This window comes from Macaca fascicularis, chromosome 14 (assembly GCF_037993035.2).
Source record: "Macaca fascicularis isolate 582-1 chromosome 14, T2T-MFA8v1.1".
Classification (NCBI taxonomy): domain Eukaryota; kingdom Metazoa; phylum Chordata; class Mammalia; order Primates; family Cercopithecidae; genus Macaca; species Macaca fascicularis.
In genome coordinates this window covers 82852529-82878140 of record NC_088388.1, presented here as the reverse complement: position 1 = coordinate 82878140, position 25612 = coordinate 82852529, and the positions used below count along the sequence as shown (strand labels likewise).

At 36.3% G+C, this 25612-nt stretch overlaps 1 protein-coding gene across 40 annotated transcripts in view; it reads left to right on the top strand.

Annotated features, from left to right (window-relative positions):
- The window catches only part of DLG2 (discs large MAGUK scaffold protein 2), a 2233585-nt gene that overhangs the window by 1792962 nt on the left and 415011 nt on the right, over window positions 1–25612 (top strand). For all 40 annotated transcript variants that reach the window (XR_012423578.1, XM_045370161.3, XM_065528807.2 and 37 more), the window contains one exon: window positions 17358–17426. Coding sequence is in view for 39 of the 40 variants with exons in the window: in XM_045370161.3 (XP_045226096.1) it covers window positions 17358–17426 (69 nt within the window). In the remaining variant the exon portion in view is untranslated. The remainder of the gene's footprint in view (window positions 1–17357; window positions 17427–25612) is intronic.

Sequence of the window (25612 nt, the reverse complement as noted above, 5' to 3'; positions counted from 1 at the left end):
TTGGTGGTTAAAGACATTGGAAAACAAAGTATCCGCTTAGGGATAGTTTGTGTTCTTCCTTTTCAATCAATGCTTTTCTGTTTTGTTTGTTTTTTCATTGCTTGTTTCTTAATATTTTCATGCCACAAAGATTCAAATCCAAGAGTTGTAAGTCAGCTGTGGCCCAAATCGGAGTAACTGACCAAAGCCAGTTAACAGCTAAAATCACATCCACACTGTTGAATGTTTCCACCACATTGAACTTAGCTCTGCTGGCCAGCAGTGGCACTCTGCTTCTCTGGTTTCAAAGTTGGAGAGGAAAGCGTGACTAAACATGAATGTTATTATCAGTATTATTGAATAATTCATGTTATTGAATAACATAAGTGTTATTATCAGGTGACCAGCATCTATTAAAAGTGATGCTTTCTGCTAGTGTGGAATCAGATGAAAACTTTTATAAAGAACCTAGAAATTTAGAGCTTAAAAAATACAATACTGCTTAATGACACATGATTTTTAAAAAACCTTGTACTGTAGTTTCAAGTTTTATGTTTTACCCTAAACTTATTTATTATATATAATTTCACATCGTATATTTACATACAATAAACTTCACCCATTTCTAGTGTGTAATTCAATAATGCTTAGTAACTATACCCAGTGTTATATCCATCACCATAAATCAGTATTAAACCATTTTCATGCCCCTAGTAAGATCACTCATGCCCATTTACAGTTAATCTCCATTCCCACCCCAGCCCCAGACAACCACTAAACTATTTTCTCTATAAAGTTGCCTTTTCTTGATTAACCTCTGTATTTTTAATATTCATTAATTAATAAAAAAACTATCAGTCATAGGAGAATGTAGTCAGAGTTGTGCTTGTTTATGAGGTCAAGCTATTTTCTTTGTTTTGGTTCGCAAAAGAAAATCTGGCCATCTTTCACAAAATTAACTTAAAAATGACATTTGACTGTAGTAACAGTGAGCATCTTTATGTGGGCAGACTAAGATTCTGTAATTTCATGCTCAGCTGCGTTGATGGCTTTCAGCCTTGTTTAAGCAGACCAGCTATGGACAGCAGTAAACCCTGTAACATCCTGCCATGGCTAATTGCTTACATCTTCTATCTCTGTAACTTTTATGGCTGCTATTTCAACTAGATATCTTCAATAAGACATAAGTTTATTGGAGCAGAGCAGAATCTATTTATTGTCGTTTTCATATTTTAACTTTCATCACATATTTTATTCCAAAATTAAGATTCACCACTATATTCTCAAGTGGCAATAAATGGATTCTTCCTTATTTATATTGTCCTTCTTTGTGAATTTGTGGTATAATAGAGGGTATATATTAATTTCCCCCACCCCTTGTCAAGTGCACTGTATACATAGAGAGTCCCTGGTATATTCATTTGACTTCATTAAATGCAATTACAAATGGTTTGTCTTGATAAAAGTGAATATTTTTGCTTGAGAACTCAGTGGAAATTGTATAACTAGCATTCCAGTGTTCAGTTCAATAGATGGGAACTCTGCTAGATATGGGGTTGGGGGTACAATGGTTAATGTGTTATGGTTACTGCCTTCAGGGAGTTCACAGCCTAGCTGGGAAAAAAGCCATTTTTAAAATAGTGCTTTACTACTATGTGGGAAATGCCTTGATGAAGATATGCCTGGGTGCTGTGGAAACAAAGCTTAGAGCTTACAAATTCTTTTCCTGAATCTGAGTGTACATGAGATAAGTCCTGAAGAATGAATAGCAGCAGGTTGAGTAAAGAACAATAGCAGGGACTGTGGCTCTTGAAATCATCTTAGTGCTTCCTTTGGAGTGCTGCCTGGTTATCAAGTGTCATGTTTAAAGGGCCCTGTGTGAATAAAATGGCTGAGGTTTTCCCAAAATAAAAGATGTTTGGAAATGGCTGTAGTTATGAAGTTTCACTCACCTAATGAATGTTTCCACTACTGTGTTCAAAAAGACAGTAGGGGCTGGCCGCGGTGGCTCACGCCTATAATCCCAGTGCTTTGGGAAACCGAGGCGGGTGGATCACCTGAGGTCAGGAGTTCAAGACCAGCCTGACTAACATGGAGAAACCCCGTCTCTACTAAAACTACAAAAATCAGCCGGACGTGGTGGGACATGTCTGTAATCCCAGCTACTAGGGAGGCTGAGGTAGAAGAATCACTTGAACCCGGGGGGCGGAGGTTGCGGTGAGCTGAGATCTTGCCATTGCTCTCCAGCCTGGCACCCTGGGCAACAAGAGCAAAACTCCATCTCCAAAAAAAAAAAAAAAAAAAAAAAAATACAATAGTTCTTAGTAATATGATGTTTCCTCTGATACACATGTATATGTATTATTTATAACTTGTCTTATTCCTAAAATTATCCTATTAAAGTATTTAGAAACTTTGAGGTCCAGAAGAAAAATTATAAAACTGCAAGTGGATTTCATATTATTTTTCATGGCTGAATGATAATCCATTGTGTCATTTGCAACAACATGGGTGGACCTGTAGGTAATTATTTTAAATAAAATAAGCCAGGCACAGAAAGGCAAGTATGGCATGTTTTCACTCATAAGTGGGAGCTAAAACAGTGGATCTCATGAAGGCAGAGAGTAGAATGTGGTTATTAGAGGCTGGGAAGAGAAGGGGCTGGGAGAAATGAGAAATTTATTAAAGGTAAAAAAAATATAGCTAGATGGAAGAAATAAGTTCCGTATTCCATAGTACAGTAAGGAAATTATAGCTACCAATAATTTGTTGTACATTTAAAAATAGGTAGAAGAGAAGATTTGTCAACACAAAGAAAATATAAATGGTTGAGGCAATGGATATCCCAGTTACCCTGATTTGATTATTGTGCATCGTATATAGGTGCTAAAATAGCACACGTACCCAAGAATATGTACAACCATTATCTATCAATTTTAACTTCATTTAATTCAGAGGGAAAATTTTCTCAAACTTTTAGGGCAAACAAATAAAATCTTTAAAAAATTTTTGTTTCCTTTTTTGTTTCCTTGGGGCTCTGTAAACTTCTAGGCTAGGGTGAAATCTCCTCTGTTCTAATAGTGTTCAGTCTATTTTTGCTTCTCTTTCTTTTATTTCTTCCTTTTTGTTTTTGGTTAATTGATCACTATCACATACTTACATATCTCTCTATATAAACTGTAAGATTCTTAATAACAGGAACTGGGCTTGCTTCCTATCTGTGACTCTTATACTACCTAGCACAGTGCTTAATTTCAGTAGATACAGAAATGTCCTATAACAGAATGTGGGTGGTTACAAGAAAGCAACAAGGAGAATAATTTAACAAATATGAGGTAGACAACTGAGCAGAATGAATTCTGGAATACATTGGTTGTTGCCTGGCACATATGTGGTGCTCAGTAAATATTGGCTGAATAAGTGTGATAAAAGATATGCCTTGATAAAGTTTGGAGGTGGGAGAAAGGATTTGGAGCAATTACAAGCCAATGGTATATTCAGTATAAGATGTGACATGAAGTTGAGTAACCTAATAATTTCCAGCAGAGTGTTTGACTGGATGCTTCCTATTAAATGTAGTCAACACATTTTTCTAAGACATTTCAAAGAACCAAGGCGGGGGGGAAATGGAGTCTAAGAAAGCATTATTTCTGCAAGATACACAGCATGCAGTAGTAATATGAAAACAATGATTTTTAACTCGAATCATGGCAGTAAAGAATTCTCAATAAGTTTACTTGATTCCAACTCATGGAAGCAATACTCTCAATTGGAAAAGAAGTCAACAAATACAAAATTGAACAAATAAACAGATAATTTCCATGAATAATAGGAGATGTGGAGAAATGTAGGAGGCTATGTAATACCTGGGATGGTAATGAAAAACCTTTAGGTAGAAGACCAGCAGAGGCATCTCAGGGAAGTAATCTGTCACTTGAGATCTGAATGAAAAGGAGGTGTCCAGGAGAAACCTAGGGGTAAAGCAATCCATGAACGGAGATGCCCTTAGAGAGGACTAGCGAGAATATCTCAGAGGCAGGAAGAAGGCCAGTATGGCTAGGTTAGGGAGTGATGGACAGAGTGGGGAGCAATGAGCAACAAAAGACAGACAGTGGCACAGGATTTGACATCCCTCAAAGGGACTGTGTATTTTATTCTAACTGCAATGGAAAAGTCTTTGAGAGGTTTTCTGTAAGTGGGGCAACTTATGACCTGATGTTGTGCTTGAAAACAATCTTGGTCAGTGAGAAGTAACTGCAGGACAGGAGAAAAACCAGTTGGGACGCTGTTTCAATCGTCTACTAAGAGAAGTATTGTTTCCATTAAGGTAGTAGCACTGAAGAGGTGGCATGTATTTCTGTGGAAGAAGTAAAACAACTTGTTAAGGGATTGGATATGGAGTATGATGGAAAATAAATCCTTGAAAATGCCTAGATTTTTTGACTGAACTCAGTTAGCGGTACCTCTATTTACAGAAAGGAAGATTGTAGGCCAAACTGACATGGGAGGGAATGAACTGGAATGACCAAATGAATGTCATTTCTCCCAAGTTAGATTATATACGCTTGAAGATCATGGTCTTTATTTTAGGCCTTATTTTTTCCTTTGTTATACCAGGCATAATTCCTTGCATATACCAAGTGATAATTTGTCTATTAGGTGATTGGGAAGGTGAGATATGGAGAATGGATGTCTGAATCTTCTACTAAGTTAACAAACTATGATAAAACTTTTGGCCTCTAGAGGTGGGTTTTTTTTTAAATTATTTGCAAATCTTAAGAAATGTGAAGGGTAAGAAAGTTATCATAGATTTAAAAATTGTTACCCTTATGCCTTTTCAAATCCTCTCACTTGCATCCTCACAGTTGTGACTTGCATACAATATAGTTGCTCATAAGTAGTCATTTTTCATTAATGGGAAATTCATTAAAAGCTTCATTTGGAAGCTTTTCATTGAGATCCAAAGACAAAACATTTTAGTGTTTAGATACTTTCCTTATATTGATATTTTACATTTAATATTTGCCTTATATTGGTAATCTAACGGCTATGAATGCTAAATATTGTCAAGCTGTTCACAGCTACAAATGTTTACAAAAATTGCTTTGTGTTGGAAAATTAATCCCAGAGGAAACCGCTAACTTATTTAAATGGAAAGAGTTTGTTGCCAGTGACTAGTTTCACTTCACTGGATCAAATTTAAAACTGTAGAAAGCATTGCACATTATCATGTTGGGGTCTTAATTTCCAGCTTGCTTTTTCTTCTTTTCAATACTAGAGCTCTGGTAATAAGCAGAAGATTAGGTGAACAAATGACCACATGGTTACTTGGAACATATTCAACTGAAAAGAATACCAGAGAAAGAGGTGATTCTTACCTTCAGAGTATAAATAGTAGAGCAGAGGGAACTGAACAATTGGCCTTTTATTCTGTTACCTATTAATACAATGAGGGTGATGACTCTGCAGTGACCATTGTAAGGAATTACTCTGCCATGACCATTGTAAGGAAGATTCAGATTGCAGATGTCAAGTGAAACATCTCCTCTTTCATTATACAGTTGGGGCTTTTCCATGAGGCTAATACAAACAGACTAACAGATCCCATGAAGTCAAACATCCTACATTTACTTGGATGTCTGTATGAAAAATCAATAAGGAAAACAGATTGTAGAATAAACAATTCTTTATTGAAAATAGAACCCAGCAAAATAATAAGAGGTGTTCTGCATTTCTTAGCCTTGGAAACCACACTGGGTTGCCATGGGAAATGTGGCATTCCCTTGTCAGGATAAAGGGTTCTATTTGCTCTACAGAAAGGCTCTGTAAGGACTGGTCTCTGGAAATGCTAGAACAGAAAGGCTTGGAATTCATGCCAGTCTTCTTCAGAACTACTTTCTCTCCACAGATTCTTGGCTGTCTCTAACCCTTTTTCAGCTGTTTTATAAACCTGAGAATCATGAAGAGCTTATTCTAAACTACAAAAGTGGCTATGTTTTAATTTAGCTTAAAAGTACTTGTGACCTCTTCTTTGCCTACAGAATATGTTACAAACTCCAAAGAGCAGTACTCCCTGTTTCATGTTTAAGGGCTTTAAGGTCTTTAGCAACTGTTGACCAAACTCTTCCCATTAAAACTATCCCTTTGCTCCCATTTTTGGCTGACATGACTTCTTATTCTCTTCTTTTTCCTCACGTATCCTCTCCACTCACTCCTTCTTAGTCTTTTTCTGTGTTTGTCTTCTGCTACTCATCCTATAATGTTTCCTATCACTAAGTCTTCATTTTAGCTTTCAGTCCTTTCCATCACAAGCTTTCTAGGACTATCCATGGCTTCAAATGAACCTATACAATATTGACTCCAAAATGTACCATTTTAGACCAGAACTGTCTACTGAGATTAAACTCTAATATCTATTTAATGAGGTATCTCTACCTTGATGGCACGCATATTCCCTCAAACTCACCAGATACAATAATGAAATAATCATATTTCCCTCAAAGCTATTATTATTCTTATACTCCTTTCTCAGTATAAAGCACCACTGCTGACCAGTCACCCCAACTAGAAGCATGGAAGTTGTCCTGGATTCCTCGCTCACACACGACATGCAATTGCCTTATCTTGTAGATTCCATTCTTAGCTCTAGCCATATTTTCCTTCCTTCGACCCATTGGTTATTTCATGTTCAGGTCAGTATTTAGAGACACCTATACCCAAATCACTCTGGCTCCCTGGGAGGTAATTTCAATTTACTATTATCCATGCTTCATACTTTATATTTTTTTTACATACATTGCTTTATTTTCCCCATCAGAGAAAACTGTGAAAAAGTACATTGTCTACATTATGTGATGACAGGACTAGAGATGAAAAGTTTCAGTTTTGAGATTGTCAAGAACCTCGTTAAGAAAGGTGAGAAATTCCTAACCCAAATCCATTGGTTCTCAAGACCATGCTCCTTCCCCATCACAGTGCTGTCTCCCATCTACACCCAATAAAGTAGGAGAGGACAGTAAGAACTGAAAAGAAATGGAAGGAAAAATTAAAACAAGGAAAATGAAGTGACTTATCTAGGGCCAGTGAGCTCATTATGAGCACAGGGGAAAGCCCACATTTCTGACATCCAGATCTCTGCCCTTTTTTCCAAAAAAAACCTCTGCCTTTTCAATGTTGTTAAAGAATAAAAATCAGAGTGTGTCATTCTGAAAAATTTCTTTCCTATGTGAAATGAAAAGATATCCAGGGCAATGTGAATTAGATGCCTAAAATCCTAGCTGGCATACGAAAATCTTCCCATTTCTCATTCTCCACTTGGTGCATTTTGTAGTACCTATTTTTATTTTTATTTTTTTATTATTTATTTATTTATTTATTTATTTTTTATTATTATTATACTTTAAGTTCTAGGGTACATGTGCATAACGTGCAGGTTTGTTACATATGTATACTTGTGCCATGTTGCTGTGCTGCACCCATCAACTCGTCAGCACCTATCAACTCGTCATTTACATCAGGTATAACTCCCAATGCAATCACTCCCCGCTCCCGCCTCCCCATGATAGGCCCTGGTGTGTGATGTTCCCCTTCTCGAGTCCAAGTGATCTCATTGTTCAGTTCCCACCTATGAGTAATACCACACATCTACAGCCATCTGATCTTTGACAAACCTGAGAGAAACAAGAAATGGGGCAAGGATTCCCTATTTAATAAATGGTGCTGGGAAAATTGGCTAGCCATAAGTAGAAAGCTGAAACTGGATCCTTTCCTTACTCCTTATACGAAAATTAATTCAAGATGGATTAGAGACTTAAATGTTAGACCTAATACCATAAAAACCCTAGAGGAAATGTAGTACGTATTTTTATATAAAATTTCTAACTAAAATTTGCTTTCCTTTTTGAAGTAGCTACATTTATGGAACTATCTAATACTTGATTTAAGCTATTATAAATTCAGTTTTTCATTTTCTTTTTGAAGAATGGTCTGTGGGGAAAGGGTTTTTTTAATACATGTTCATACATTACTAAGTGCCTTATTGCTTTCTGAGATGCAGCTTGTGTACTACAGAAGCCGAGAAGAATGATGTATAGCCAACCACCCAAAACAAAATGAGTAAAGGCAGGAATATGCCCACTATATTAAAACACTATATTTTGCTCCTGGTGTTTCAGGCTTTGAGGCCAGTCATAATCCAATTGAGTCAGTCCACTGGGCAAAATGCTGAGATTTCTCATTATTGCTTTAAGCAAAGGGTTTTTCATGGAGATTAGTTCAGCATTTGAAGTGCACTCTCAGAGTCTCTCAACTACCTAACAGTGATGAGTGTGATTTTTAGAATGGCCAGTGTTTGGGCTGCCATGTTCATCACTTACCTGTTGTCACAGAGAAGAATATGGGGTCACAGTGGCACAGGTTGGAGAAAACCAAGGGCTGAGAATTGCATCTGTCTTCTGATCTCACCTTAAACACATTCTGGCTGTGCAACTTAACATAAGTGTCCTTTACAAGAAGACTCTAAATTTTCTCTTGCTATTCTTTAAAGATAAGGAAAGAACTAATATCTGGTTGACAATCCTGTTAGACATTCATACAACAGAACTTTTCCTACCCTACACATCCAGAACCAGTTATTGACTTGTTAGTCAAAAGTCTGGATTTAAATAGTTCATTTATTTTAAAAACTGCCTGTCTTAATTACTTCACCTTAACTTTTAAAAATATAATTGCATAGTGGCATAATAAAATGAGTGTTTTATTGGTATTTAAAAGAAAAAAATAGTATTTCTCCCAATAAACCATATCCAGTTTATTTTCTGAGTCACCATGTCATTACTGACTGTTGAGTGAAGCCATTTAACATAAAGTAAAAAAGCACATTTTGAGTATCTTTGGCTATGGAATGAAAAATTGGGGGCTCTAAATTTGAGTTAATATTTTTCTTCATGCTTATATCCATCTGTTTGTCCCAGCATGCTTGATTTCTTAATTGTCCATAATTTTAATTTTAAACAAATTATCATTAGTACAATCTTATGCTTTGCATTTCTGTAAGTCATCAGAACTTTTAATTTGAGAACAGTTAACATATTGTGTTCCTTCATCTTTTTTTTATATGTGAGGGTCAAGATTTTTTCTAACATTTTCAAGCTCTGGCCACAATTTTGATGGTGTTCTTTCTAATGTCTAAATTGTTCTTTAATTTAAAATATTTGGCATACCAAATTGACTTGTAAGGCCAGAAACCTGGGACCAATTTTTTTTTTTTTCCTGAAGTTCTATTTCATTGTTCTTACATAAATCACATGTTAATCCATCATTCACACTTTCCATGCTGGAAATCTTTAAATTTAGGTGAGAATCAAAAGTGAACTAAGTAAAAAATTATTTTATTTTATAATTATTTTTTGATCTTATCTCTCTCAGACCTAATTTGACAGCAATATTTTTAACTATTAATAAGTACTTTTTTTTAGATTTTCAAGATCAGCAAACTTACTCTTGATAGAGATGAGGCTTTTTACATACACATATTTCATTTTTGCCACATTTAATTATGTAATTATAAAAACAAATGCAATAATAATAAACAGATTTAAGAACAGTTACAATTGATTCTTTGTTAGTATGCAAATCACCTGAAAGGAATGGAAATTTATGGGACATAAGTACTCTGCTTGCTGTGGACATTGGTCTGCCTGTCACTGAGAGAGTGGAGAAGATTGGTTAGTCTATTAAAAGGATGCTGATTAAGAGAACTCAACAGCATAACTTGTGGGCTAGCTATTAAACTGGAGGAAGATCTGTGATGATTTGCACAATGCACAGTCTTTATGCCTTATTATAATCAATGACTTAAATAAAAATGTGAATTTTGATATAAAGCTACATGAAAGAGTGAAATTTTATAATGGCTAACACATCTTAAATGTCCAATAAATACTTATTGAATTAAATTGATGACTAAATGTTAGCTTAACAAACTTAAAAACTAGATCAAAATCAAAACCATTAAATTTGACATGTGATAAATATATTGGGTCCCAAAATCTGATGTGTAAGTACATGATAGGTTTGATTTTTAATCATTTGAAGTCACAAATACATGAGACGTTCAGTGGACTCTAAACTTAGCAATAAAATTCAGCAAATTGTAAAAGTCCAGGTTATCTTGGGCTGCTATGACAGAAGTATGGGATCCAGATGGAGGAAAGTCAGCATCTCATGGCACTCTTCCCTGATCTGAACACATCTGGAACTATGAGTTCATTTCTACGTTCTGCAGTTTAAATATTAGATTGGTGCAAAAGTAATCGCGGTTTTTATCATTTTGTAAAACAGCAAAAACCACTATTACTTTTGCACCAACTTAATAGATATCAGAAGAAAAATGTAAGATCATACAAGGAAAGATAACTAAGAATCTTGAAACTAGCTCATAAAGAAAGAGTCAAAAAAGTGTTAGGAATGTTTACTTGTAAGGGTTGAAGATGCAAGGACTATCTCAGTCATCCAGTGGCTGCTGTGGACAGATGGGTATCACATCAAGAGAAGGAAGAACTTTTTAATAATTATGGATGTCCACTGTAGATCATATTGCACACATGTGTAACCAGCTCATCAAGCTAATCTTGTACAAAATCAAACTCAATTATATTTTTCTATCCACTTATGCACTTTCCTTTACACACATGCACTTCTGTTAATAGAGCCATGATCCTTTCAGTCAGTGATAGAACTCTCTATTCATTCCTCCTCACCTCCCCCAATCCTAACACCAGAGTCTGTCTGTTTTTGAAGGCTTGCGTAAAAGTCACAGAAGAGAGCACAACTCTTCCTATACCCTGGCAAGAACAGGGCCCTTTCTATGTAGGATAATTTAACTTTGGGGAGGGGAAGTGCCTACCCAGCCAGATCACTGGAATCAGAGTGTCTTCTCCTTAGCTCTTTCTTATTAATTCCTGGATATTCTACCTCTAAATGTGTTAAATATATTCCCTTTTCTTAATTTTTACTGCGTTATTCAGGTTTAGGCATTTATTAATTTTCTTCACCTTGATGGTTTACTGTTAGTCTCCCTGACTATAGATTTCCTCCACTTTCTTTCATTATTCAGAATATTTTCAGGTTTAGTTTTCTGAATCACAGTTATCACCATCTTGACCCTCTTATTCCCCCCACTTAATAACCTTGGAGAGAGAGCTCACCATTACTAACAGATGTAAGACCAGACCTTGGCAAGGTATTCATTGCCCCTCATTGCCTGTCCCCAGCCAGCTTCCTGACCTTACCCCTGGCCACTCTGCTCTGGCCAAGCCAAGACACTCAAGTTTCCAGAGCACACCACATATTTTTGACCCTTCATGATCTTGATCATGCTCTTCTAGATTCTCAAAATGTCTTATTTTCCTTTGTCATACTTTAAAATACTTATATATTCTTCCAAACATAGCTTAGATAGTTTGCCAATTAAATATGCCTGGGAATTTATTGAAAAATGCTATCCATGTTATTTGGACATGGGCCAAATGATTTATTTGCTTTCACCATTCTCTTTATTATCAGATATTTATTGAGTACTACAATATTGAGGAATGAGTCATTCCAAGCACCTAACACAATCCCTGGTGTATAATAAGTTCACAATTAACATTTATTGGGTATAACTACAACATATAAATAATTATACAAGACACTTCATGTTAAGTATCAGTGAAACAACAGGAGGACTATCCAGTTTCATGTGGGAAGGTGATGATGTTTTGATTATGTTAAATTTGAGGTATTGATTGGACATCCAAGACATACTCTTCTTTTTAAGAATAGTGACAACTTAATGCATGTACTACATTAAGAGAGAAGGAAAGTAGACAGAAAAAGACAAGAAAGAAATATTAAGGTAGATTAAATAAATGATTGATACAAATATGTAAGAGAGAGATGAAGAGTTGAATATGACACGGATAAATGCAAGTTCATTAGAAATGAAAAAATAGACAATATTGAATATCCATAAGGAGATATGTTAATGACTAATGTGACTTTACAAGTCACATTAAGTAACTTTATGTTATCAGTTAATTAATAAAGTACACAAAAAACCTTTTGTGCTATCCATTAAAATAGCATAGTTTTAATATTACAGCATGTTGGAAAAACCATTTATCCTGCCTCTCATTGCCTCAGAGAAAGAGAACCACCAGCTAGGACCTTTGTGTTCCATGTATAATGGAACTATTTCAATTCAGATGCTCAAAAATTTCTTAATTAAGCATAGCAATAGGAATGCATCTTTCAGCACCATTCAAATTTCAGTTCTTAGGCAACAGTTTGGAGTCTTTTACTTGGAAAACTCAGAGAGTTCTTGGAAAGAAAACTCTATTGTGCTCTTGCTCAATTTTATTTAATGACAGCATGATTTGGATAGGCAATAGGGCTGATACCTCTCTTTGGATCTTAAAAAGGTTTAGTAATATTTATCTCTACAGTTGCCTGATTTAGTACCTCAGCCAAGCTACCTAACTAGGGAATTGGTGCCACAGGTTTTCTACCAGATGACAGGGGACTTCTTCTCCAGCATTCATGTTGTAGCATGATGCTGAGCCTCCCTCATGCTCATTCTACCCACCCACTATTCATTGTCACTTAAATCTTCATAAATGTTCAGGACTTACTAATGAGGTGGTGTGGATGTGACAGAGAAGTTCCTTTATTAAGTGATCTTCATAAAAATGATCTTCAAAAGCCACTGACATGGAAGTTGAGCGTACATAGTAAAAGTAATCGGTGGTATTTTATACCAAAGAAAAAAAGAACTTGTCAGTGTTACTCAGTGGGAGTTCAGTATTTTCTAACAGAGTGTTTCAGGTGCTCTATATAGACCAGTCACAGAGCTTTGATTTCAACTTTTTATAAGACAATATGGCTTATCTCAGAGGAGCAAGCACTTTAGAGCTGGCAAATCTGGGTTCTACTTGTGCTATCTACTAGCTAGGAGATCTGGGCCTTAATTTAATTTCCCTTGAAAATGGGGATGAAACCTAATTCTTGATGCTATTGCAAAATTTCAAAGCGAGAAGTCATAGGGGCCTTACAGATAGATGGAATTCAATCCATGGTATTCATCATTCAAAAAGACATTGATGAAGGGTCTTTTGTGTGTCAACCCCAAGCTGAGAATGTATAGATGAAGAAACCCAATACCTTGCTCTGAAAGCACACATGACTTTATAGGAGAAATAGGCATGTGAATAAATCTTAGTGATTCATAGCTCTGGGTGCTATTATGGATATGTTGGAAAATGAGATGGTAGCACAGAGCAGCATGTTTTAGCTGTGAGTTCCTCCCTTGGTTCTTTCTACAGCAGTTCTCAGAATTCCATCTGACTGGCCTCTCTTCCTGAGGAGGTGAAAGAGACAGGAAGTGGTTACCTGTAATTTCTTAGCGATGGTAACTCTACACCACATTGTTTATGCAGCCAATAGTGTGGAAAGGATATAACCTACTTGGTCCGAAGGGGAAACTGTTTGGTGTTCTTTAAAATACCGGTTGTAATCACCATCAAGTAGGTCCAAACATCCACTGCAAGTATCCCTCCTGCAAGTATGGCTTGGACATTACTATTATATTTGGGAATAACAAAAATTCATTGTGTCCACAGGTCTTGACTGTATTTGTCTTAGTTCACTGTATTTGTCTTAGAAGAGAGTAAAAGGATAATTACATTTTGGAAAAGACTCTGTTCCAAATTTACAGACTAGGAGAAACTGGCTAACCTTGCATGTGTAATATAAAAGGAATCAAATTCTCTGAGCACCTCATGGTTCCATTTGCATTTACTTTGTCACTAGAACTTTAAAGAGGATGTTATTGGAATACAGTAGAATAGCAAAGTAATTAGTTATAAGGTAATTATAAGTGAAGTGAGATTACTGAATTTTTTTGTTTTAATTTTGTGGGCTGAGCTAATGGTGAGAAAGCTATCAGAAATTACAGTTACTTATTAATCTTGGTTAGTGACCATCATTGATCTTTGCCTAAGAACTGCTGGTACTTTCTAGACCAGTGGAAAACAAATGGTAAAGGAAAGGATTAGACATTTTGCACAAAAGATACACAATTAGCCAATAAGTATATGGAAAAAAATGGTCATTCTCACTAATAGACAAATAAATGCTCATTACAAATTTGAAGCATCATTTTTCATCTATTAAATTGTTAGAGTGTTTTAAAAGTTATAATGTCAGTGCTTGCAAGACTGTGGGGAAACTGGTACAGATAGACATTTTTAGAAGCAATAAAATGGTACAAAGCTTTTGAAAAGTAATTAATAACATAAATCAAGAAACTAATAAGTGTTTCCATTTTGGGAAATGCATATAAAGGAAATTGTAGAATAAGAAAAAAGTAATTGATACCAACTTGTTCATTGCAGCACTGTTTATAATATTAAAACAATAAACATCACCCAAATATCCAACTATCAAAAATGGCTAAGTAATTATATCTTCATAGGAAGTAACATTATGTAACACCAAAATAATAATGATAGAGACCCTATGAGAAATGCTTAAATTGTAATGTTAGGAAAAGCAGAGGATATGAAGTTACATATGTTTCTGTATATATGTACAACTATGTGAAATACATATGGACATGCAGAGAGTCAAAAAGATAGAATGGAAAGTACACACACTTGGCAATAAGATAAGCTTCAGTTTGGACTCTGGCTCCACATTTGCAAGCTGTTGATTTCTGAAAATTATTTTAAGTTCTATGTGTTTTGTTTTCTTGTATATGGAAATACTTATGTCTACCTTATAGAATTCCTATAAGAACTACATTAGATAACTCGGTAAAATGTGAAAGAAGGTAATAGGACTATAGGTGAATATTTTTTAATTTCTCATTTTTATTTCCAGTAATTTTATAATATTTTTGTAATAGAAAATGCTTTATTTTATTTTATATGTTATAAATGTATGATATTTTTGTAATAGAAAATATATTTTAGGCCGGGCGCGGTGGCTCACGCCTGTAATCCCTGCACTTTGGGAGGCCGAGGCGGGCGGATCACGAGGTGAGGAGATCGAGACCATCCTGGCTAACACGGTGAAACCCCGTCTCTACTAAAAATGCAAAAAATTAGCCGGGCGAGGCGGCGGGCGCCTGTAGTCCCAGCTACTTGGGAGGCTGAGGCAGGAGAATGGCGTGAACCCGGGAGGCGGAGCTTGCAGTGAGCCGAGATCGCGCCATTGCACTCCAGCCTGGGCGACTAAGCGAGACTCTGTCTCAAAAAAAAAAAAAAAAAAAAAAAAAAAGAAAATATATTTTAATTTGATATTTATCACTAAAGTTATATACAGAAATATATACCTTGTGGCACTGACTATATGACTAACTGAAGTGGTCTAAATACAGTAATTATTCTTATTTGGTACTAAGCATCTCAAAGCATACCCTCTGCTAAATCGTATTTGTTTATTTATTTAATGAACGCTTATATAGCTTTACCATGTGATAGTCATTGTTCTAAATACTGTATTCATTTAATTCTTACAATAACCCTGTGAGTAAAGTGCTGTTACTATCCTAGTCTTATAAGATGAGAAGCTGACATACAGAGAGATTTAAGTAATTTATACAAGGTTACATTGGTATATGTGGTTGAGCCAGGCAGTCTGGCTACATAGTCCAAGGCCTGAATGCTATGATGCTTTTCAACTAGTCAATTGAAAACATGATCAATGAATATCTTGGCACTGTGAGGGATACCAGGAAACACAATCTTTAACTTGAAGAAGCACAGTCTTTAACTTGAATATCATTATCTAGGTTTCAGCTATGGTCTCAAAATTCTGTACCCTTAACCTTAGACAAATATTGTCTACTTGTCGCAGGAAAAGACCTCTTCCCACCTATGGTGACCTAGGTTCTGAAGGAAAGGCTCTGCAGCCTATAGCTTGATTCTCTGTGGCAATGTCAGCATTTGTCATGTTTGTGCTGAGAAATCCTAGACTCAGGTTTCTTTTATACATATATGTATATATACACTTGTTCATATATTATATGCATATGTGACTAGTATTTCAACCAAAATATTTAACCTAATACTATAAACTAAAATTACACATTCAATAAAGTTGGCTGTTAAATTATTATTATTGTGCCTATCTCAGATAAAAAATTCTCTTGCCGTCTCTTTCTAAAGAATATTCTAGGCCGGGCACGGTGGCTCACCCCTGTAATCCCAGCACTTTGGGAGGCCGAGGAGGGTAGATCACAAGGTCAGGAGTTCAGGATCATAGTGAACATAGTGGCCAACATAGTGAAACCGCATCTCTACCAAAACTGCAAAAATTAGCCGGGCATGGTGACTCAGCAGGCTGAGGCAGAAGAATCGCTTGAACCAGGGAGGTGGAGGTTGCAGTGAGCTGAGATCATGTCACTGCACTCCAGGCTGGGCGACAGGGTGAGACTCCGTCTCAAAAAAAAAAAAAAAAAAGAATACTCTAAGATTACGAGATGAATTCTTAAAAATGTGAAAACTTGTTATAAGAATTTAAAATGACTCTAGAATCAAACAGTCTCAATGCCATTTCAAGCATAGGAAGTTACCATGTGACTCGGAGCAACTTTCTCATCCTCTCTGTATCTCAATTTCTTTATGTGTTGAATGGGACATACCTCCTAAATTTATGAGAAATAAAAGACATAAAAATTTAAAAACAGGAAAGTGTTTAAGACCTCAATAAATGATAGATATTATCATTTTATTTCTATTGCTTATCTGCAAAATTAGTGTTTCCTTGTTACAGGTAATCAAAATCTAGAACTACATTAAATTTGAAGATTGATATGCAGCTGGAAGTCTCATTTTTCAAGTTTTGTGTTCACCAAATAGCTCAATTGTTACTAATTTTACAACTAAGTGTTGCAAATTTGAATTAATAAATACATCTATACTAATTAAATACAACTTCTCTGATTTACAGATTAGGCTCTGTGTAAAACTTTGTTGGAAAAAATTATTCTGCAGCTTAAAAAAATACATTGCATCATAAATAAATGTATGTTTTTATGCTCTATATTATCTCATTCCAAGGGCAAAAAATTACCTTTTTCAAATATGTTTGTTCATTTTAATGTTTACCTATCATTAAAAGTTTACTTTTGAATAATATATATTAAAATCAAATTATAAAAAATTAACTCTTATCTGGTAGAGTACTATATTTTGGTGGAGGATTCTACTTATCAACAAATATTTAATCTCTACTGTATTTCTTTCAAGATTGGTTCTTGACAATAGGACTGATTAAAATGTTCAAAAACATTTCAAATAAATGATGTGCGTTTCTTCTGTCTTTTCTTGCAGTCATTCCCAACATAGCACCACAACTCGTCAGCCTTCAGTGACTCTCCAACGGGCCATCTCCCTGGAAGGGTAAGATAATAATAAAGAACCTCTTAAACTGTGCAACCTTAGAATATAAAGTTTTCCTTTCTCTCCCTGTCTCTGTCTCTCTTTCTCTTTCCCTTCCTCCCTCGCTCCCTTCTTTCCTTCCTTCCTCCCTTCCATCCTTTCTTCTCTCCTTCCTTCCTTCTTTCCTTCCTTCCTTCTTTCCTTCCTTACTTCCTTCTCTCCTCCCTTCCTTCCTTCTTTCCTTCCTTCCTTTTTTCCTTCCTTCCTTCCTTTTCCTCTTTCTTTCTTTCTTTTCTTTCTTTCTTTTCTTTCTTTCTTTCTTTCTTTCTTTTTCTTTCTTTCTTTTGTCCTCTCTCTCTTTCTTTCTTTCCTTCCCTCCCTCCCCACTCTTCTCTCTCTCACACACACACACACTCTCTCTTTTTTCTTTCAATCAGCAAATATCTAGGAAACTCACATTATGTGCCAAGCACTGTGCAAGGTACTAGATTCAGTAAGTCAAATAAGATTTCTTCTTTCCCTCCAGAGGGCTTCATTGTCTAGTACAAATGATAGAAATACAAACACATACTTGTGATACAGTGTAAGCATTACACTCTATAGGAGATATGCATAAGGGATTAATGGAGAATCCAGGAGGGATACCTAACTGTAAATGGGCATCAAAAGGGAACTGGGGAGCAGGTGAGGTTGGTTCCTGCAAAGATGTAACTCTTGAGCTGAGGACTGAAGCGTACATGGATATTTGCCCAACAGTACAAATTCATAAATATTCCTCCAAGGGAAGAAAGAAAAGCATTTACTGAGTGCTTATTAGGTGCCAGACACTATCTATTTATCTACCGATCACCTGTTGTATTAGTCCATTTTCACACTGCTGATAAAGACATACCCAAGCCTGAGCAACTTACAAAAGAAAGAGGTTTAGTGGAGTTGCATTTCCATGTGGCTAGGGAGCCTCACAATCATGGTGGATGGCAGAAGGTACTTCTTACATGGCAGCAAGAAAGAGAATGAGAGCCAAGCAAAACAGGTTTCCCCTAATAAAACCATCAGATCTCGTGAGACTTATTCACTATCATGAAAACAGTATGGGAGAAACCGCCCCATGACTCAATTATCTCCCACCAGGTCCCTCCCACAACACGTGGGAATTATAGGAGTACAATTCAAGATGAGATTTACGTGGGGACACAGAGCCAAACCATATCACCTGTCTTACCTGATTTTATTTCTAAAGTAGTCCTAGAAGATAGGTATCTTTTTTTTCTGAATCTTGATTCTCAGAGAGGTTAAGTAATTTTCCCAAGTGTACTTGTACAGAAAGTAGCATAGCCTAGACTTGAAATCAAGCCTGGCTCCACTGTTTGGCTCTGTCCCTTATAATGTGGTATGAAAGACTTTATTGAGGTGGAGAGCACAGGTTGTACAATTCATAAACCACATTCAGGCTAAGTTAGACATCGTGTAGAATTTCCTAAGTGTGAAAAAAAAAAATGAAGAACTAGAATGACTCTAACCTTAAAAATCATTACATAGAATTAATGCTGTTCGGGATGGTACTGGAGGTCCATGTGCATACTATGTAGCTGAGGTGTTGTTTGCAGTAGAGGTAAGGGTGTGGGAACTAATTTGACCACTGCCTCTACCTTACTTTATTATTCCTTTTGAAGACCTCTCCTGGCAGGACTCAGGGTGGCTGTCATTTCACATTTTGGCCATCAGCACAAAGTAGACTTCCTCCAGCTGTGATAAATAATGGCATTTCCTTCTAAGGCTATCTCCAAACTTTTGTTTTCTTTCTTTTTATTAGCAAAAGCTTCTTAGCAATTTGCCCAAAGCATTTTTTTCAATTTCCACTGTTTTCCACTTGAGTTTAAGGAACTCTATAATTGACATAATCACCATTTCTTCTTCTCTGATGAGGCCAAAAATGTAAACGTGTTACCCTAACTTCAAAACACCAGTGACTCCTTTTATAAAAAATAGCATACTGTATAAATTTCATAGTGATCTATTGTCCCAACTAGCATAAAGCAGTTTGCCTTATATCTAGTGAATAACACAATATATTCTATTCTCTGTAAGAATGGAAGAAAACTTACTCTAGAGTCTAAGAATTTGGTTTGAATCCTCGCCTCTGCCATATGCTGTTGATCAAGGACCTTCACCTCTCTAAGCATGGGTTTCCTCAACAATAAAAGGGAAAATAGTATCAAACTCACCTTTTTTTTTTTTTTTTTTTTTTTTTTTTGAGATGGAGTCTCTCTCTGTCACCCAGATTGAAGTGAAGTGGAGTGAGCTCGGCTCAGTGCAACCTCCACCTTCTGGGTTCAAGCAATTCTTCGGCCTCAGCCCCTCAAATAGCTGGGACTACAGGCATATACCACCACACCTGGCTACTTTTTGTATTTTTAGTAGAGATGGGGTTTCACCACATTTGCCAGACTGGTCTCAAACACCTGACCTTGTGATCCGCCCGCCTAGACCTCCCAAAGTGCTGGGATTACAGGTGTGAGCCACCATACCTAGCCCAAACTCACCAATTTTAAAAAATAAAAGTGGCAGGTACATATTGGACCCTCAATAAGTACTAGTTAAGTATACATTTAGTCTAAGTGTTCTGAAAAAGACAAAATTTATTTTTATAGGCTAGATTAGTTTGAAGACTTACTTTGAACACTTGCTTTTAAATATGTTTATGTGTATTTGTTTATGTAAAACACTTCTAGATATAAAATAAAATATTTGAGGTAGAAATAACAGCATGACTGAAATATTTAGAAGGCAAAATTTCAGTAATCCTCTGCAAAGTCCAGAACACAAAAATTTGTGCTATACATGCCCAGCTGGTTGTCAGATGAAGAGATAATGTGGCACATAATCACTGTGACTGAACACATAGTGGGAAAGTTATTTTTCATCTTATATAGGCCAATGGGTCTTTAGCAGGTTTCCCATTAAAGTGTTATACTGCTGCGTGTAGGCAATCAACTGAAATTGCAAATTCCATTATTTCAAAACTCTCCTTCCTAGTGCTTTTGTGAAAAGCAACTACATAGGATATTTTTTAAATCAATGTAGTTTAAAAGGGCATATGTTTATATAATTTTCACCCAAGTTGCTATTTACTTGACATAAAATAAGTGGAGATATTTCAGATTTCCAGTTAATTTGATCCATTGAGACAACAAAACTATCTAATTGAGTCCTCTACCATAGAGTCACTGCTGCTGTTAAATTGATATCTGAATCATCTATAACTATGCCAGACAAAATGAGGAAGAATGATACCCCCATTAGCAGAATAAGTTCTGTGTTTCAGTTTCAAATTGACAGACATGGCCCACACCTTAATCTCCTCTTCCTCCTGAGACCCTAAAGGAAACTAATGTGATAATAATATTTTTTTAAAAAGGACAATCTCATAGTGATCAAGGAAATAGAAGGGAACATCAAAGGCCAAATGGGTTCATTACATTTCTTTGCAACAGAAAGCTGATGGAAGGGTATTGATTGGTGAAAAACAAAGTAATCTCAGCCTTTGATCACCTGTGGAAGCAGGGCTGTACAACTCCAGGGGGCACCTTTTACATTGTATTCTATTAGAATGGCATTTCATGGGGTTATGTTTCCCGGGATGCCACCCACAAGAAGCCCTACCACAGTGCAGTAGCACTATGTGAAGGGGCCTACAGCTCAGCAGAGAGGAGATCTGCCTAGTCAAACCCAGAAAACTCAGAGACGTTAGGGTAGTGACAACAGATGGGATGGAAAGCAGAGTCTGAGAATAGGAATGAAGAGTCCTCCCGTTAGCGTGCACACCCCTGCATACAAAAAAGAAAAAAGATGTTTCTTCTCGGAAGACATTGAATCACTCTTCTGTAGCACCTAGATGAGCTACTTTGAGAGGTGGCGCCCACAGTTGAGCCCTTCACAGTGTGCTAGTCTGGGGCACAGTTTCGTGTTTTCTCGCTTAACCTCAAACATTTCTGTTAAAAAGCCTAATCAACCTAAGTGCCTATCAACGAATGACTGGATGAATGAAATGTGGTATATATACACAATGGAATACTATTCAGCCGTAAAAATAATGAAATCATGTCATTTTCAGCAACATGTATGGAACTGGAGGCCATTATCTTAAGTGAAACAGTTCAGAAACAGATGAATGCCACATGTTCTCACTTATAAATGGGAGCTAAATAATATATACACATGGACATAGAGTGTGAAATGATAGACATTGGAGACTCAATAGACTGAAATACTGGGAGGAGGTTGGACGATGAGAAATTACTTGGTGGGTAAAATGTACATTATTCTGATGATGGACACACTAAAAGCACAGGCTTCACCACTGTGGAATATGGCCGTGTAACAAAATTGCACTTGTATCTCTTAAATGTATACAAATTTTTTAAAAGCTGAAATGGTTAAAAGCATTTGCCTCTGGAAAGGAAGGGAGAATTCTCAGGGGAGGTGGCGCAAATTGAATTTTGAGGGATGTGTCTGCAGCAAGGCAGAGGTTAAAAAATGGAAAAGAAAATCATGTGCAAAAACCTAGATGCATTTTCTTAACACTGCTAAGACTAAAAAGTATCTGCAGCTACTCAGAAAGCTTTCTTTCATCTAGGAGAAGGCACTTTATGTTACCTTACAAGGTCATTTAGTGGCATACTTAACGGCAGAATTTTCTGGTAAAAATTCTAGTAGCATTTTCACATTGGCAAAACAGCTGCCCTGGAAGGTGTTGGCCACCCTTTATAAGTAGCACTTAACAGGAAATTAAATGACCATCTTCAGTGAAATTCTTCAAGGCATCCTTTATGGAATAAATAGTTGGTCTAACTAACCGCACTAAAAGTCTTTCCCAAATCCAGAAGCATATGAGTGTCAAACAAACAACAACAAAAAAAGTAGTTTTACTTACAAACAGATCTAAGGGAACCCATCCTTTCAAGTTAACTGGTTTGTGATGATACTGCTATTGTACTTTCTCACCAGGACAGGCCTAACTCCATTGGGATAGCCATGTGCCACTGTTTGGCACAAGAGACACCCTTCCCACATTTTAAGACCACTCTAGGCTCATGAAACCATGGTTCCACTGGGACTGGGGAGACTCTGTTGTTCTAAGCCTGAGCTCAGGTAACCTTTCCAAGGAACATCTGGAAACAGGACCTCTAATGGAATTATTCCCTCTCTTGTTCTCTACTCCTTTTGCCTGGATGGGAAAAGCTTTTTTTTTTTAAAAGCTAATGTGCTTCAAATTTCCTGGGATGATGCTAACCTAAAAGACTCAGTCTTTTTCCTCCAAGTACTCAGATATTTGGTTCCAAAATATATGGTCATGGCAGAATGTGATCTGAAAATCAACAGGTCATCTTTGAATCAGGACATAGAACCCATCTACCATTTCTTACTGTGTGATTTTGGCAAGATGTCTGTTATCTCATAAATGAAGTGATCAGGTTGAATTAAATAAACAAGGTATTAGATGCCTTCCAAATCTAACATTTCGGAGACAAAATTTTGGCTTATGGACTTCTAGGAATATTCCTAGATATGGAGCATAAACTTTTAAGGGACCATTGGGCTCTGGGTAGCTGGCCCTTTGAGCTAGTTGGCTTGAGTTATCTCTATCCACATATACAGGATATCTCTATCCATCTATACCTCAGGATTTGTAATCAGCATGAATGCTCAACTTCCTTCAGCACACCCTGACCTTCAAAAGTAGTGCTAAGTAGTGTTGGGGGCAGCGAGGGGTTGACATGCTGATTAATATACTGAATTATAGTAGTGCTCTTTGAAACTTGGAAGAGACTTTTTTTCAGGCTATTAGTTGCTAGGGTCGATGGTCAAAATTCTGAGCCTTTGCTTATCACAGATATTTTAGTGACTCTATCAAAACAGAGAGGCAAGTTGGGTAAAGTGCAAAGGATTTTTGTCTATTTTTAGAATGTATTAAAATAATATATATTATTTTATGTGTATGTTTATGTGTGTATATATGTATATGTGTATATATACACATATATGTATATATGTATTTATATGTATGTGTCATTCTCTTTATTTTGCTTTCCTGCCAGCTGAACAGTTTATTTAAAAAGAATCTGGGAAAAGTAAGGAGATGAGCACCCATTTGATTTTTAGAAATGATCAGAAGAAATCAAACTGCTCCCCCCCAAAAAAATTCTGTTTGTGATTTATAGTCCAATAAAGACAGACCTGCCTCCTGAATAAGAAAGTTCTGGGTGAGAAAGCTCTGGTTGAGAGTCCCAACTTTATTAATGTTGCCAGGTCACCTGCTAAAAACATCCTAGCTGTTTGGAAGGACTCAAAAAGTTTACAGGCCCTCCTTCCATCCCTGGGTGGCAGAGGTAGATCTTCAGAGTTTAAAAACCAAGGGATTCATTAGGAATCTATCAGAGCAGCAAATTCCTCCAGATCATCGCTATCCCCCATAGTTCAGCATCACGTGCTTCCTTTTCATTTTTCCTTGTGTCCCTGGAATTTGCACCTCTCCTCCTGCTTGAGCTTTCAGCTCCTTTTCCTTAGCCTCATTTCAAATGGTGAACAGATTTTTTTTTTTCCATTTCCTTGCTCCATAAGACATCCTTTTCTAGGCCTTATAATCTTTTTCCTCACATGTGTAGAGCTTAAAATATAAAAGGTGTCATCACAGCAAACTTTAAGGAGTCTCCCAAATTTACCAGTATTGAAAAAATGCTGAGACAGTGGAGAGCTAGGAAATATTTAAGGGCTATGAAGACATGAGTTCTAATTCTCTCACAGGGACTGGATTTCTGTTGCCATTTGCTTTTCAAATTACAACTGTGTAAAAATAAATTAATACATAAACAAACCATTGATTCTTGTTTAGAACAGACAGAAGTTTCCAAATGTGTAATTTCAAGGACTAGTAAAACAGCAAAAATATTTTGCAAGATGACGTAGAAAATCTAGATTTGTATTTTTCCAGGTAAAGACTTGTATAGACATTATCCACTATCATCATTATTGTTCCATAAAAGAAAGCCTTCCTTAAAATGAAGAAACAAAAAAACATAAATTGAAGAATACAGAGTACTCTATCATTAAAGCAGGCATTGCAAACCCATAGACTCTAAAGTTCAAAAAGAATATTTTTTCTATATTTAAGGGCTAAAATATAACATTAAATATTGTATATTTCATTTTAATTTAATAGTAACTGATATGTGTTGTGTTTTATGTGGCTCTCATTTTGCTCTGATAACAATTGTAGGCACATTTAACCCTCTTTATGGATGAAGACACTAAAGCTTGGAGAAGTTAAGTAGCAGAACTGAGATTTGAGCCCACATTTTTAAGTCACTACATTCTCATACCTCCCCAAACTTGTATGTGTTTTGTTATTACAAGCTGGCCAACCTGGAGTCCTAAGTAAGACATTAAAATACAAAGTAGAATTCAGTTTGATTTCTGAGGTTTTGGAGTTTTTCGTTAACTAGAATCATTGTCAAAAATCTAGTTTCAAATAAAAATGTTAATAAATGGGGAACAAACTTGTATTGTGATTCCACTCTCCTTGAAATGTACTGAATTAGAAGAAATGGAGGAATAATATCTCCAAACTATAGGCTTCTGGTTTGCCCAGCAGGACTAGGAAGAAGCTCAGAAGTCACAGGTCAGGGGTCTGGTTATGAGAATTCTTGGGTTGCCCTGTTCAGTGGCCTCACATACTGAGGGCTGTTCAGTGCCAGTAGTATTGACCTTGTAGGGCTGCCACAGAATCCACTGGGCAATTGAAGTTAGGGATGTTTACTTTTTAAATACTCCCTATTTTCCAGACGTAGATGAGTTCCAACATGATTACTTATCATATTGTGCATATCTTCCTTGAAAACTTTTTAAAGTTTTACTAAATGGGCTTAAAAATGGTCTCAAAGTAATTGTGAATAAACTTTCTCCTCATTGTTATATAATTAAACATACCCAAAACAGTGTGCTGCAGAACATCCAACTAGAAAAGTGCCCCTCTTCATCAGTACTCATAGTTATTAATGCTAATAATAATATGCTCACCCATGACATTGACTGAGATGTCACTAAAGAGCTAGTTAATATGCTGAATTAACCAACGAGGAATAAAACAGCACCCAGTCATAAGTCTATTACGAAAATGAAAACCAGAACCATTATTCCATGACAAGATT